Source organism: Patiria miniata, unplaced genomic scaffold, assembly GCF_015706575.1.
Source record: "Patiria miniata isolate m_02_andy unplaced genomic scaffold, ASM1570657v1 HiC_scaffold_19, whole genome shotgun sequence".
NCBI lineage: Eukaryota > Metazoa > Echinodermata > Asteroidea > Valvatida > Asterinidae > Patiria > Patiria miniata.
In genome coordinates this window covers 4488383-4505725 of record NW_024037057.1, presented here as the reverse complement: position 1 = coordinate 4505725, position 17343 = coordinate 4488383, and the positions used below count along the sequence as shown (strand labels likewise).

The window sequence follows — 17343 nt, the reverse complement described above, 5'->3', positions numbered from 1 at the left end:
ATTTGTATACATTTACTTGCATATGTGTGGATAAAAATTAAGCAAAGGCTTTTACTGAAAAGCATGAATTAAATGGAGTGAGTGCTTCAGACGGCAATAAGGAACTGAACGAAATGACATAAACGTCCACTTTATTCAGTGATACAATACAAAAAAAAAATTCAACATCACATTTTGTGTATGACGAGCTGAAATATATTTCTGGGTGAACAAATATAGGCAAGTGTAACTTCATGTACACTGTTTTAAGAAAGTACATTCTGCATTCTGTAAATAGTGAAAATATATCATTTGAGTTACACCTTGTTGATGTGGGCTCAGTTGTTTACCCCACATGTAGAGCCTGTGTGTGCGTATTCATTCACACCCACAATAGACCCTATTGTTGACAACCATTTGTCTATGCAATCTACCCAATAAGTTAGCATTTGAACCTGCTATCTGGATGCTGAACAGCAAAAGAAATTGTACTCATATGTAAATGCTTCTCATAGGCGTAGCCAGCGGGGAGGGGGGGGGTATTTACCCCCCAATATTTTGGAAAGACTGCCTTTTTCCATTCAAATGCCCTTTTTTTGACGGGCTTACCCCCAATAATTTGTATAGAGTGCCTTTTTTTACAAAGTGCCCTTTTTCTGAACAAGTGCCCTTTTAAAAAAGAAATGGTGCCCTTTTTGTGGCATCTGCCGTTTTGAGTGCCTAATTCTGAATTTTGCACATATCGCCCTTAAAACACCACATTATGGCCCTTTGTGTGCAGAAACGTCGGTTTTGAACAGCGCTCCCATCGACAGATGGTCCATTACAGTTCCATCACAAGTCCATCCCAAGTCCATCACAAGTCCAACACATTTCTATCACAAGTCCATCCTAAATCGATTGCAATTCCATCCAAAGTCCATCACAAGTCTATCACAATTCCATCCTAAGTCCATGACAAGTCCATCCCATTTCCATCCCAAGTCCATCACAAAACTATCACAAGTCCATCACACGTCCACCACAAGTCCATCCTAAATCCGTCCTAAGTCCATATCAAGTCAATCCTAAGTCCATCACAAGTCCATCCTTAGTCCATCACAAGTCCATCACAAGTCAATCACAAGTCCATCACAAGTCCATCCCATTTCCATCCAAAGTCTATCACAAGTCCACCACAAGTCCATCATAAGTCCCTCATATTCAGTCCATCATAAGTCTATCAGAAGTCCATTACAAGTCCATCAAAAGTGCATCACCAGTCCATCACAAGCCCTGCAGTCTCAAGTCAACTCATTTGCTCGAAAAAGTCGCAAGCATGCTGTATATATGTAGTGTCATCTACGTGCTGGGACGTGATTGAATTGCCCACTGAACACAAATTTAAAGATGGTGGTATCAGTGAATTGGCTTATGTCCAGCAATTTAAAAAAGGTGGATAGCATTGCTCCAGTTTTAACAGTGATCTTTTTTTTATGTTCTTTCAGTAAGGATACCTTAACTGGTGCTGATTACTACCAAGATGCCGCGAAAGACCGTTCAGCAGTTGGATGCATACATTAAGGCAACAGCCGTCGTGTACGACCACTCCAACGCCAAACTCATCAGCAGGAAGACTAAAGTCAAACCAAGGAGGAAACAAGCTTTCCTGTCTGTACTGCATTACAGGAAAACGTCTTCTGATGATTGCTGTGCAAAGAGGAGACCATCAAAACGATGGATTCGAAGACAATCAAAGCAGACACATGCAAGTCAGAGGTAAACAGCAATGACATTATTCATGTAAAATGAGGGTTATATGATAATTGTAACTTATCGAAGGATTTGTTGAATCATTTACTCTTTCCAGATTCTGGTGTAAAAGTTAAGCAAACGTGTTCAATACGTTTACTAGACTCATGACAGTGGATCCTTTGACTAAAGTTTCCAAGTGAATTGTTCACAGATCCCGTTCTTTGTTAGAATAATGCATTTCTAAAACTAGGTAAGATTTCATCCTATTTTCACAGTAATACCAAAGACGTAAAACAGAAACTGCAGGTCTTTGTCCGGACTCCCTCCTCACTTAGACCCAAGACACTTTATTTCGAACTCCACCCCGAAACATCCGTCTCATCTCTGAAAGAGGTAATCCAGAAGAAGACCGGTGTGGAGGCACGACATCAGCGTCTGTACATCAGGGAAAACGTCCAGGTAGGTATACTGTTATTAATAATACCAATACGGCTACTCCGTTCAATTTGAATTATCCAGACCTAGATTGTCACATTGTAGGAGTTTTTGAAAAATGGTAATATAAAATGCAAAATCTTACGTTTTCCCGTTTTAGGCCTAATCAATAATTTGTTTATTTATATGAGACACTCAGAATCCATTTATTCCGACCAAGGTTTAAACGAACGTAATTTGCTAGATGTTTGAACAACGCACAACTAAAATCCTCTCTGTTTTTGTCCTGATCAGGTAATTAATTTTTTTTCATATATACATGTAATTCACTTTAATTTGACAGCTTTGTGACTTGCTCACACTTGAGGAGAATGGCATCGACAAGGATAAAATCATCTCTCTCCGGCTGTCAGTAGAAGACGCAAATGATGACAATGTACCAAAAGGTAAATGATAGAGTTTAGGGAAGAAATGTTTATTTAAATAAACAATCTAAATTCGTTGAATATTGGTTGAAATATTAACAACCGAAATTCCATGTCTATTCAACGTCGGTTTTTTAACGTTGTTCTAACGTACAGATTTCGACATAAGAACCTGACAATGAATAATAGTTTGAATTGCGTCACGAAATTATCAACCTAAATTCCATGAAGATCCATCGTCAGTTTTGTAATGTTGTTCCAACGTATTTTGACGCTAGATAAATGTTTAAAATTGGGCCGAGATAACAACCTAAATTCACCAACGTCGGTTTGGTAACGAGTCTATTTTTTTGTAAAAGGCCTAGGTGTCGTTGGTAACTTATACCGTGGTGGACGCATTTGAAAATGTTTCACTGAAGTTAAAATGTTTTAACAGACAAAGCCAACATTGATGATGAGTACCTAAAGGACTTGTCATCAAAAATCGAATCATCATGGAAGGAATTGGCCAAGCACCTAGGATTTGAAGAAGCGGAAATTGCAGGCATCCAAACCACCTACGAAGGCAGCAATGAAGAGAGCCGTCACATGCTACTCACTTGGTGGGAAAAGACGACAGATCGCAACGAAGCAGCTCAGAAGCTGAGACGAGCATTGGAGGCCATCGGGTTGTCGGATTTGGCTCGAAATGTACTAGGTGAGCTAAAATATGAACAAGCAGATTTCGTATGAATGGGAGGTTGCCGGTAACACCATTTGAATATTTCTTGTGATTTTTGTGGTTCAAAGAAGAACCAGATTTACATTCATATTTATGTTCAAATATTGCTATGGTACCCTATGTGAAACTATGGTGAAACAATCGTCAAAAATATGTTGCACTCTAATTTTGTTTTCCTTCTTGCATCAGTAACGAGTGAATCGAGGGACGAAGCATCTGGACCCGAGCCAGAAAGGCGTCAAGATGCAGGAGTTGACGAGGAGAGCAAACAAAACGGGGCGGCATCAACCGAGGAAGAAAAACCGAAAAAGAAACAAGTGTGTCATCAAGACAAGCCTCAGATTATGTGGTAAAACATGATTAAACGCGGCTATTCGTACTCCTTTTGAAAACAATTATCTTTCCTTACTTTGAAAAAATAGTTTCAAGAACAATTGAACTTTCCATCATTTATTTGAAAATGTATGTTCAAAGTATTTATATGGCGTTATAATGCAAGTCCACCATTCTAACAGTTTCAGATATGTGGCACTGCAGGTCTTCATCAGAAGTCACATGTCACATAGACCAACGACAATGTGTTTACAAATGGATCCAGAGACATCTGTCTCGACTCTAAAACAGATAATTTGCGAGAAAATCGGTGTCCGGCCTCAACATCAGCGACTGTACATCCGTAGAAACTTTCGAAACTTTGAGGTAAAGAAGGCTCATACAAAGTAACTATGTTGTTAAGTACCAATTAACATTACATCTAATAAAAGGCCATGCATTGTGGGTTTTAGTGGCAACCTCTTCTAATTCACATTACATGACGTGGGTACAGATAATTCTGCTTCTGAAGTCGGTACAATATGGAGATTAGGCACTGAAGATTGTACGCACTGAAGGAAAAAACCGATAAACCATTATGAAAATTAATAATTTTGGTTTTAGCCCTACCAATCAAGTCTCACGATAAAAATGCACCATGGAGAAAAGTTAAATTCATGTTTAATTGTTTTTTTTTACACTGTTGTGTAACCTAATCCCCAAACTGTCGTCGTTAAATCTTCGCTCTAAGAGTGTGTGTTATATCAGGATCTTAATTTCTTTGCCAGCTCCATAACTTGCTGACACTTCAGGACTGTGGAATTCATCAGGACGAGAACATCTCACTCCGTCTGTGTACTGATGGCTTACTGGGCGGTGGACCAAAAGGTAAATGCATATGGGTAACGTTATCATCCAGGATATAATCAGCGTAACTTACCTCATTAAAGTCATGAAAAACAGTTAGGCCGCCTTGAAAGTGCCGTTGTTAAAACATTCATGATCGGTGGTTTAGTTTTTGTTTAGCTTCTTAAGGACTCTCGGAGGTTGGCATCAGTTGTTCAAGAGAAATCTAAATTAATTGCACTCATTATCAACCGCTGTATGGTTCGTACCGCAAACAAAACTATGAATGAATGTGTATCAATTTTTTTTTAAACAAGTCAACTTTACCGAAAAAAAACACAATATGATTAATTCAGTATACAAAGCAGATAAAAGCATGGATGTCTAAGTTGTTTTCCTTCTCTTTGATTTAAATTTAAAAAAATCGGTCCCAAAGAGGTAGCTATCACCTTGTACTGACGAAAATGTTTCAAACACCCTGTTGATGATCAGTTTTTTTTTAGACTTGGCTCCGAAAAATGAATCATCTTGGGAGGCCCTGGCCAAATTCCTGGGATATGAAGAAACCACCAAAAACATATTTCCAATCGGATAAATATTTATTGAGTTATGGCCAATGGAATACAAGAGTGCAGGTTTGTCGTTTTGTCCTTGGCAACTGATATTTTGACCGCGGCAATATGAACACGGTCCGAAACTTGCATCCGTGGAAAAGGCTACACCGAAGAAGTTAACATACCAGTCCTTTTCAGGACTACCATTACCGCGGCTTATATTCCGAAAATTGCGGTACGTCCAAAAGGATAAATGACCATTCTTACAAAAAAAAGAGAAACAAATAAAGAAATACAGATTAAAACATTAAAGAAAGAAAAACTACCCTTACCCCAAATCCAATTTCTAATCAATGACAATTATTGAGACCGTGGACAGATAGAAAAGTCGGCACTTATTTTGAATTGGCCATAACTCAATAATTATTTACCCGATTGGAAAAGCTTTTTTTCGGTGTTGAAATGCTAATGAAATATACACTGAAAAAAAAAAATTGCCTGGGTTATTTTTTACCCATGCAAGGGTGAAAACTGCAACTACTTAAAATTGGGTTACGCTTTACCCAATTGTTTAAGTTATAATTTCGGCTTGTGGCTATACAAGACCAAATTAAATTTGGTCATTCTTGTATGACCACAAGTTTTGGTTGAATTTAACAGATACAGATATTTGCGATGTATTTTTTTAAAAGCTGTGAAAAAGAGGGAGCTTTGGGGTTCGGTTTTGTGGTTATCGCGTATCAAACCATGCAACGTCTAGCCCATATATGAGCGAGTCGGCAAGGGGGTGAGTTTGTAAAGGGAAAGTCATTCAGGGGCGAGTTGTCCTACAATTTTGCTAATTGACTTTACTTTAAATATTTGAAGCAGCCTTTTTCTTATAAATAAATAAATGGCATATTTTCGATATCTCAGGAAAAAGTTGATAGTAAAAGTAAACATATCATTTTTCATCGCTAGAAAAATAGAAATTCGAAAATAAACTTCATCAAACTAGAATATCTATTAAAGTAGAGAATATGACCGCCATGACACCTAAAAAAAGGATACATAAAGTGTACCACGAACTGATCATATGAGGTGAAAACTAACGATCGAAGAATAGTTCCATTTGAAAATGAGTTACAATGCAGTGCCAAAACATAGAGATAAAGAACAACCATCTAAAAGTAAGCTTTGTGACTCTTATTTTACTATCCATATCTCTTGTTATACAGTTGGAACGTAATAACCTGTTTATCTTTGGAGATATTCATATACTCGCAGTCGTTCCCAATGTATACATTCTAACAACAATAATTATCACATGTATGCGCTTTATTCATGCTGCAATGACATTTGTATTCATTTTTAGATGCACCGCCTGACAGCAAATCCATTTTGAGTCTTTCTGTAGACATTGGAACAGACTGGGAAAAATTGGCCATAAACTTGAACTTTTCTGAAGGAGTTCTTAATACAATTAGGAGTAATCGTCCCAACAACACTGAAATGCAGTGCTTTGAAATGTTAAACAAATGGTGGAACAAGCAGAAAAATTACCCAGAAGCATGGAAGACGTTGGAGAAGGCTCTGGTTGATTCGGGCAGGCAAGACTTGGCTCTGCGCTTATCAGGTATGCTTAGTAACTGGAGAAAGTTTAGCAAATCGTACATTTACATTTCAAAACAAGGTGATCCGCGGATTGCACGTGTCGCCTTTTCCGCGGTCGATCCCCATTATGCCTCGAGTTCTTATTCTTGCAGATGCTGTTAATTTTCATTTGAAGAAATGATTGGCTCCTGAAAAGTATTGTTTCTATGAAACAGTAGCACTTTCCATTTTTTCCATTACGAGTTATGACATCAATTGACCACTGGATGACCTTTGACACCACAACGTCAAACCAACTCAGCAGCCCTAAGTCTTTATTCTCAGCAACTATAGTGAACACCCATTAAATGTTGTAACAAAAACATTTTGTGTATTTAAACAACGACTCAAATGACCCCTAGGTGATCTTTGACCTCCAATTTCTGAAGAGTTGTCATGAATCCAAACCCAAGGCAAGCGCGGTTCTACAGGGGGGGGGGGGGGGGGGGATAGGGAGGCTGTAGCCCCCCAACTTTTTGTCTAGCCCCCCCCCCCCCCCAAAAAAAAGAATTCCGTAAACAAAATTGCATTAGGAAAAAGAAGGATTGTAATTTACATGCGAACGGTCTCCCCCTAAAGAAGAAATAGCCGTGACAAGGGTGCATTAGTTAATATAGTGTGAATGGTTTTAGGATTTTATTGGCGCTCTCCATTGAAAATATGGCATGAGCCCCCTCCCCCTACCTATTGATTTTCGGAGACCCAAGTGTCTGAAAAAAATAACCGGTCTACATTTCAGCACGCCTCCCTGAAAAAAATTCTGGATCCACAAGGCTAGCCCCTCCCCCCCCCCCCAAAAAAAATATTGGTTCTAGAACCGCGCCTGACCCAAGGACAACACCATATCCATCAAATTATGTAGCCAAAATGACTTTTTACCATATTTGAACAATTACCTCTAACGACACCTACACGACCTTTGACCCCAGTAATACAATGAAGAATTGTGTCTTCCTAGGTTGGGGCTGTGTCCGAATCAACTGACTGCGGCTGGAAGTAACACACGTCTATGGGTGGTGCCTATAGCCACAAGCCAGTGGCTTCCATAGGCTCACGTATTACTTACAGCCGCAGCCACACTTTCGGACACGACCTAAGTTTCAAGTTGCAACAAAGACCATGAAGGCATGTAGAGGTGATACATTGTTTTTTTTCTCCAAAACTTAATCTAAACTTAAACATACATGTACATACAGAGACACAGTCATACGGGGATTCAGGGATACATAATTTGGGACCGACGAAGTGTCCCTAAATCTTCGTTTAGGCGACACTCTATAATGACTGACATAAAAATATAATATAGTACTTGAATACAAATAAACGCGGAACGCGCAACATCTGAGACAAACAAAACTTAGCGTACAAAAACTCCATTGGGTTGTCTACTAACTTGCAAACGGCGAAAGGTTAATTAACGGAAATGCCCACTTTGCCCAGGTTCAGTAGCAGCGCCATGTAAGAATATTAACAATGGGCAATTTTAACACCCCTTATGTAGGCTATGGCAAATTAAATCAAAATTTACAGAACTTCCTACTTTGTCCGGGTTCGGTATAACAGTGCAACGAAGGAGTATTAACAATGGGCAGTTTGGCTGTTTGGCATGGGCACAGTATGATTCTGTGTAAATGTTCGCAAGACAATCATCAAAGTTCCCACATTGCCCAGCCGGACAAAGTGGGAATTCCAACTTTGCGCGGATTTTCAATTGCCCGCGATACAAGTCCGCTTCACAGTTGTTACAACTGATAATGTAGTAACCAACCGATAACGTATCACCAACCGATAATGTATCACATATTGACCGATATTGTATCACTAACCGATAATGTACCAAAAATTGACTGATAGTGTAGTAAAATTTGTATCCGATAATGTATCATGTGTCGACGGATAATGTAACTACAAAATAAGTGTATCCGATAATGTATCACCACGGAACGGATACTGTATCAACCGATATTGTATCAAAAATCAACTGATAATGTATCAGTATGGGGAAAAGGTGTACACAAATGTTTGTTTTATGTCCGATTATCCCGCCCCACGTTTTGACCAGGGAGGGGGTCTGGGCTAGTTGATCACCACCACCCCCATTATTTTGTATTTAGAGAAAAAAGGCAGATTTTCGGGTATTTTTCAAACTTTCCAACCGACGAAATGTATTAAATAGTACTGAGAAAGGGAGAAAAAATACAAATAGCTTGAAATGCGCTGGGACGTTTTTATCATGAACAGCGCCCCCAGTGTCATGTGGTCTCCAGCAAGGCCCCCCCCCCCGTTTGTATTTCACGGCCAGGACTTTGTTTTTTTTTAGCTATCCCCCATCCCCAAGTCCCAAGCACAGATTTACGCTACTGTTGCAGGGGCGGATCCAGGAATTTTCGCGGGGGGGGGGGGGTTCATCAGCAAAACAATCTGAAAATGTACACGGGATTTTTTTTCCGGACACTTGGCCTCCGTAAAATCAAAAACTTGGGGAAGGGTGTTTATACCCCCTTCCCCAAGTTTTTGATTTTACAAAAACAATAGGGGACGCTGTTCAAATTTGACAATTATTAACACTGGATTACAGAATGGTGTAAAAATACACCCTATCTAAGCTGCCTCCGTCCGTATTTTGAACAGGCGGACATTATACCAGTAATTGTTTGGGGGTGTCACAGCAGAGGGGGGGGGGTGCATTATTTTTTTAAGGAATTTGTATGCAATTTGTTTAGGGACACAGCTGGGGACCCCCCCCTCCCCACTCCTGGATCCGCGCCTGTGTTGGCCTCAAGGAAGCGGCAGGCTCGGGACGTTTGGACTCCAAACTGTGTGGGTTGAACAAACTGAAGTCAGTGGGTAGACAAATAACAAATGACGTCACATGCCAACGGTGCCCCCACCCCCTTAAAAAAGCTGGGGCATTATTTTGTACGGTACAGTAATATTGTGTACATGATTGTAGGATTTTATTAGCGCTCCCCGTTGAAAATATGGCACGACCCCCCTCCCCCCTCATCGACCCCCTCCCCCTCATCCCCCTCCCCCCCATCCCCCCCACTAAATGAGCAGTAATGCTGTGATTGTGCCCTTTTCAAATCTGTAAGAAAAAAATCGACTGGGGTCGACAAGGGACCCATGAAGCTTGATCGCATCTACACTATCTTCGAAGATTGCCGCCTAAATCCGGTAAACTTGTTACATTGTATCTTTTGTGACAGCTCAAGTTACATGATCATTTAAGATGCTAGTTTTGCTATACACATGCCTCGCCACTCGTATGTGTTCCCGGTTCATGTACAGCGCGTATTTTGAATGATGCAAAGTTATTGGGGGAGGGAATAGTCTGGGAGACCATCGCAAGTTAAATTGAACGTATGCGCGCGACGACGTTGCCTGACGCTCATGCGAAGACGCTGCTGCTATGTAATAGCCACATTCTGGAAGTGGTGTGGAACTTTGCGCGCGAACCAGTACAGTACAGTACGCACATGCTGTGTCCCGTCCATTGATCTCCATACGGAGATCAATGGTCCCGTACGTCCATGGGGCTCTCAAAAGTGGTAAAACGCGCCCTCTTGTGTCGCAGCACGGAGCCCATATGGAGGCCAAGTGTCCGGAGAAAAGAACTTGTCCACATTTCGGCGCGGATGTGCGAGTGCGGTTACCTCCCCCCCCCTTGACATGAAAAGCTGGATACGCCACTAGCCTAGGCCCACTTGGAAGTAGAGCGTCTCCAAACCAGAGCAACTCCCTACCTCCCAAATTAAAAAAAAAAATCTTTATGTTAAACTTTCTCGAGTGGGGACTTATCATAGTAAAGGCACTTATTAGACTTTAATTAATTTGCAATATTTCCACCTTTTCCCAATACTGATACATTATCGGTTGATTTTTGATACATTATCGGTTGATACAGTATCCGTTCCGTGGTGATACATTATCGGATACACTTATTTTGTAGTTACATTATCCGTCGACACGTGATACATTATCGGATACAAATTTTACTACACTATCAGTCAATTTTTGGTACATTATCGGTTAGTGATACAATATCGGTCAGTTTGTGATACATTATCGGTTGGTGATACGTTATCGGTTGGTTACTACATTATCAGTTGTAACAACAGTTTACAAATACTTTGGTGAACGAAGAGAAAAAGTACATGTAAAGATTTTGTCACGCAGTAACGCAGCCTTATCGAGCGTAACAAATCAATCTAATGAAATGCACGTGGCAAGGGAAAATGTCATTGTTACTCAAGGAAGATGTCTCTTGTTATGGTTTGAATTGCAGAATTAATGCGGTTTTGGTATCGGAAGTGTTCATGGCGATGCATCGCAATGGTTTCTATAATGAATTCATATTAATTGCATGCTGTAACAAGGAGCAAAATTTGCAGAAAATTGTCAGTAACATGAAACGACTGAGGATATTTCTATCCCCCTGGATGGGATGCCAGTCCATCACAGGTTACTCCCCAGCTAATGCCGGTACCCATTTATAATCCTGGGTGGAGAGAGGCAAGTTGGGGTGAAGCGGTTTGCCCAAAGAACGAGTGCTCTATTACAAATATATGCCAGTAAAACTATGAACCTATGACGACGACAATGAGATGAGCTACCGAACTTAGATTTAAGTTTATTATTGGTGATGCCGCTTTTTAAGGCTCTCTATATGTTGGGCGCGATTGGTGGCTCTGGGCTATCAGCTTGATCGGGTAGGGAATTCCTACTGGATCGACCAATCGCGCAAAGTGTTTTTCTGAGCGATCGAGTGTATAGCGCAGTTCCACCATGCAATTGCGCCGAACATACATGTACATGTAGGTACGAAAGTCTCCAGAAGCTGCTGGTCAAAAACGGTACGTAAGGCCCAAAAAAAGTCTCCGGTTTCTGGTATGGAGCTTGCCCAAATAGTGATGCGGCGACGCAGCTTTTGTTTTTTTTTACCTGATTTTTTTGCTTTAAATGCGTGCTGATGACTGCAAATGGTGCCCGACTAAACTTAGTGCAAATATATGGGAGTCCAGAGAGGCCACATAAAGCTTATTCTTGACCATAACCCAATCTAAAAACACGTTAAAATTGTGCAGCAGCAGTATTCCAGTCAAACCAGTCAGTTTGGCGGTTTTGGGACATCATCTTTCATTAAAAAAAAAACTTTTTCATTTTGCCGACGCGCATGGCTATGGCGACGCGCGCGCATACCAGAAACCGGAGACTTTTTTTTTTTGGCCTAACCAAAAATTTATTGTCCTCTGAAAGCAGAAAAGCTGATGACAACTTTTCGTCCTCCATATACATACTTTCATGAGCAAATCTATAGGCAAGGAACCTGTCACTCGTGTAACAGCTTTAGAAGTCACTGCGGTATAGAGATTGAAGATAATGTGAAAACACACCACTCTGAGAAACCTAGTTAGGCTAAGGATCAAATCCTCAGTGATTCCCTCCGACTGGGCCAAGAGATTAAAACTGATTCTCGTGTTGTGTTGCGTGGTTGTCAAATATCACGCTTAAATTGTCAGGCAATGAAATACAAATTTACACGACTGACAGATATGCCACAAGAAGAACTATCACAAGTACTGATTGCCTTTTGGTAAGACTGTATCTTGAAGATTTCTTGGGGAAAGGTTTACATTTCAAGAAGAGTTTGAGAAAGGGCGCTCTCGAGACGGCCTAAGATGCAGGTATGCTCGCAGACGAGTCCTTACGGGAAGAAAAAGATATGTGAGCGACTTAATAGTGGACAACCGCATTTTCCCATTTTCTGCTCGTAGAAATTTAGGTTTTTAGAAATAGTGTGGCGAAACCGACCCCTGACACTATTTGTGGCGGAACTGGTGATTGGCAGGACCCAGGGGGACTGATCTTATTTATCCCAGGACTCTAGCCAACTCCTATTATCCCACAAAAATATTTATTAACCTTGCGCAAGGATGAGCGGCTACCAAGACGCAAGGGGGGACAATTAACGAACGGCGGACTAAGCCTAGGGGCTGTTCATTTGGTGGAAATATACCACCATTTGTGATTGAGTAATTGACTTTATGGACAATAAAGGGAAGACGCTAATTCCAATAGATCTCTCAGTGACAAGTGATTGCAAAGACGATTATCAATAAGGTGTATTCTATAATCACATTTATAATAACTATCGTTTATATGCAGGGTGATCAGTTACACACTAATAATATTCACAGGTGATAACCCTCACTTGTGATTACATGTACTTATACACAAATAATCCTCACAGGTGATAACCCTCACTTGTGATTACATGTACTTATACACAAATAATCCTCACAGGTGATAACCCTCACTTGTGATTACATGTACTTATACACAAATAATCCTCACAGGTGATAACCCTCACTTGTGATTACATGTACTTATACACAAATAATCCTCACAGGTGATAACCCTCACTTGTGATTACATGTACTTACACACAAATAATCCTCACAGGTGATAACCCTCACTTGTGATTACATGTACTTATACACCAATAATCCTCACAAGTGATAACCCTCACTTGTGATAAACGTTGTAGTGGTCAACTGCACCACGACTTATAGCCCTCACGTGGTCAACTGCACCACTCCAAATAATCCTCATACAATCTCAATAACCCTTACAGCCACCAGAATAACCCTCACCTAAATTGGGATAACCCTCACAGGAATTGCACAATGGGGTACTGAACCATAATAACACTTACACAATCCCAATAACCCTCACTGCCAGGGTCAATGTGTACAAATAGTACAGGCACCACGGGATAGACTATTCAGAGAATTGTAATAACCCTCACACGGCCCCGAGAATGCTACACCCGGTAAACCTCACAGTGGACAGGAAGCTCAAGGAAACTAGGGTTGCACTGCACCGGGAACCAAACCAAAAGGTCTAGAGCAAGCGGGACACAAGCAATCCCTGCAGTCAATCCCAGCTTCACTTATCTCTTAATCAATTGATTTACCCCTCACATTCACACAAGGCCCACTATTAGACCCAAATGTCACCCGCACTCAATACACAGCAATCACCCTCATGCAACTACGGGGATTGTTATCTAGGTCAGGATCGGCTAATCAGTCAATGGTAACCCTCACACAGGTTCGGGTAGCCTTCACAAGAGCTCAGAGCACGAAACGAGTCAACCTGATAAACAAGCTATTTCAATGATTACACATAGGATCGCCTCCCAGTCGTTCTCTCACCATACGGTGCTCAAGGGTCCACCTGGCAATCAACACAAATCAAAGACCCACTAGCCAATAACCCACAGGCTTAAGCTCCTGTTCTCTTGTTCCAGCGGTGATACGGACCCAATACATATGCTAAATCACTCCAGTACAATTCCACTCACCAACTCAACTAGCTCTAAGTGTTTCCTTCGACGCTGGTCGCCGTTAGCGCAGCTTTACACTTGTTCTCGGCCTGAGATCGGCGAAACTCTTACTCGTAAACACCCTGGCAAAATACTCTAGCAAAAACTATGGCGCAGACTCTGGCGTAGAACTCTCGCGTGGACTTCTGGCGTTAGACTTCTCGCATGGAACTCTGGCGTTAGACTGACCCAAGCAACGCGGTAAGCGCCCAGACCTAGGGCAATGCGCGCTGGTGATTGGTCCACGCGCGGCATGCATTATTCAAGTGCATCGCAAATAGCCTAGACTCCATTACAAGTCTGTATAAACATGTACCCTGTTTCGCCACAATAGCAATACCAGTTATTAAAAACTCAATTTTCTGTCGTCAGAAATGTGGATTTTACTTTGACGACTCGGCGCCTCAAAATTAGACAACTAAATATCTTAAATTATTACAAACAAAAAAATGATGTTGCTCCAAAAGTGGCCAACCCCGTTTTCCCATTTCCTGCTTGCAGAGATTTAGATTTTATAAGTCACAACACCCATTTTTTCAAAATGTCAATTTTCTGCTGGCAGATATTTGGGACTTACTTTGACGACTTTTCTTGACGCCCCAAATATATACAAATAAAAACTCCGTAATTTTTGTTAGTAGATGTTCCGGTTGCACTTATTGTAGAAAGCAACATCTTCCATTTTTGTTAGCAGAAATTTGGACGTGAACAGAAAGTAAACAAACTCAATTCAAATTGTCCATACTCAATTTGGATACATCTTTTTTGTCCAGATGTAACACATATCCCTCCATTCAAAAATAAATAGTCTGTGGGCTGTTCATGTGAATTCGGGTCAACTCGTACCAAGTCAACTCGGAACTGTGTCAACTCGTTCATAAGTGGTAACGTGATCGATGCTGTCTTCAAACTAAATACATGTGAAAAGTTACCTTTCCATCCGAAAAGGCAGCAACCAATTATACAAAGTACTTATAATCACATACTGACGACAGAGTTTCTTTTTGTTTGGCAGACAAATACTCTGTTGATGATCAGTTCTTTCGGGACTTGGCTTCAAAAACTGAATCATCCTGGGAAAAATTGGCAGAATTGCTGGGATTTTCAGAAGCACATATCAAGCAAATCCATACCAACTCCCGAGAAAACAAAGAAAGGAGCCTACAGATGCTGCTTTCTTGGTGGAGAAAGCAAAAAAATCGCGAGGAAGGATTTCAGAGCTTGAGAGATGCCTTAAATTCAATCGGGCGTACTGAGCTGGTTTTAATTATTTCATCAGATTATCAACAGAGGATGAAACAGAAGGGTTTAGGTCATGGAGACAAACCTAAGCCTGAGGTTCAATTGGAAGAGGCTAAAGAACAGAGCAAGCAGGGAGGGAGTGCATCATCGGAAGGAGAAAGACAGGGACAGGAGGAAGTTTGTCATCAAGCCAAACCTGAACCAGAGGTTGAAATTGGAGGGACTACAGAGATGAGCAAGCATAAAGTTTCAGAAATATCTTCCCAATCAACCTCAGCTGAAAGTCGTTTTAAATGGTTTAGGCCTTTTCGCTTACTTCTTCCGAAAAGTAAAAAGAAGTCGAGAGAACTTAACCTAGGACAGCAGCAGGTAGCGGATGAACACCGAAGGCAGCTAGACAATAAAAAGGCAGGGTTTCACAAAAAACAGAAAACACAGGGGACTACATCATCTGAGGGACAGAGACAGAGACAGGAGGACGTTGAACCTGAACCAGAGTTTCAAGTGGGAGTGACTGAGGCAGAAACCAGATCGGGTAAATAAATACAATATGTAGTATCTTTCTCTCTCCCTTGAGTATGTTCCAATATGGAACTAAACGTACATGCGATAGATGAAATTGACAACAAACGATTGACAAAAAAGAGCGAAATTTGTTCGCGTGTGAATAACATTGGAATTCAACAGTCTTATCTTTCCCATTAAAATGTCAGGTGAATTCATGAAGGGTTTACGTGTCCGTTCACGCCGAGTTGTAAATGCTGATTATCATCATTCATATATGTCATGCTGCTTCATGACAAAGGACCGGTTGGAATGGTGCTTAGGACTTAATTGAGGTTGGAATCATAGCCACATTCGGAAAACAATCATTAGGGTGACCAACTGGATGGTCATAAAAGGTTGTAAAATTAAATATAAAGTTTTAATGTCGAGAGAAAACCCTGCCAGGACTCAAAGTTGTTATTTCATTCAGTAATTTTATCTTTTGTTTTCAGAGTTTCAAAAGCCAGCAAAAAACACAGACGTCACTCAGATGGGGATAGAGGATGATTTTGGGACCAAGCTCTTCAGGAATCTGCTGGTTGACTTACAACGAACTCACGGAGAAAATTACGTGATTAAGAAAATCATTAGTAAGCAATTTGTTGTGTGTGAATACATTTGAAATTCGACAGTCTTATCTTTCCCATTAAAACGTCAGGTGAATTTATGAGAGGTTTACGTGTCGTTCACGCCGAGTTACTCATGCAGCTATCATTCATGTAACGTCATGCTAAGCTTTATGACATAAATTGGACCGGTTGGTGAGGTGTTTGGGACTTAATCGAGGTCGGAATCATAGCCACCTTCGGAACACATATCATTAGAGAGACCAACTGCATGGTCATAACAGGGTGTAAAATTCAATATAAAGTTTTACTGTCAAAAAAACAAACTTTGCCAGGACTCAGAGTTGTTTATTCAGTTAACGTTATTTTTTTCTGTTCAGCGCTTCCACGGCTAGGAGTAAGCACGGACGTCACACAGATGGGAAAAAAGGACGATGCCAAGACCCAGCTCTTAGGGGAACTGCTGGTTGACTTACGACAAATTCACGGAGATAATCACGTGATAAAGGAAATCCTTAAATTTTATAATTCAATTGACGGAGAGCTTGTGGAAGTAAAATCAGGGTCTGTGACATTTGTTGTTCGTATCATGAGTCGTGAGGGTCTGAACAAACTCTGGAGTATGTACACCACTGGAGAACTTGCCAAGAAACTGACAGAGATTCTCATCACGGATGAGCTTACAACAGAAGATAAGAGTGATTTGGCTATTCATGTGACTATACTAGAAAGCGACTACGAACAGGCTGACAGATTCTTCGACGAGTTGGAAAAAGACCAACAGAAAGGTAGCCCAATGCTGTATAACAAAAACTGCTATCAACTCCTTTTCTAAAATTCTTTAAACAAAAATTAACGTTTTCGTTGTTGATATTTCCTCTCTTTTTTTACAGATGAAAAGGTGTCAAGCGGCATGACAGAGGTACAGCATGAACAACTTGGCAAAAGCAGCACATCAACT

General features: G+C 40.8%; 1 protein-coding gene across 1 annotated transcript; it reads left to right on the top strand.

Annotated features, from left to right (window-relative positions):
* The first annotated feature begins 1470 nt into the window (after window positions 1-1470).
* On the top strand, window positions 1471-3647 carry LOC119726048. Its single transcript, XM_038197663.1, has 5 exons — window positions 1471-1737; window positions 1989-2172; window positions 2492-2594; window positions 3010-3270; window positions 3484-3647. The coding sequence occupies exons 1-5, from the start codon at window positions 1502-1504 to the stop codon at window positions 3645-3647; spliced, it is 948 nt and encodes a 315-aa protein (XP_038053591.1). The 5' UTR covers window positions 1471-1501.
* Window positions 3648-17343: the final 13696 nt, after the last annotated feature.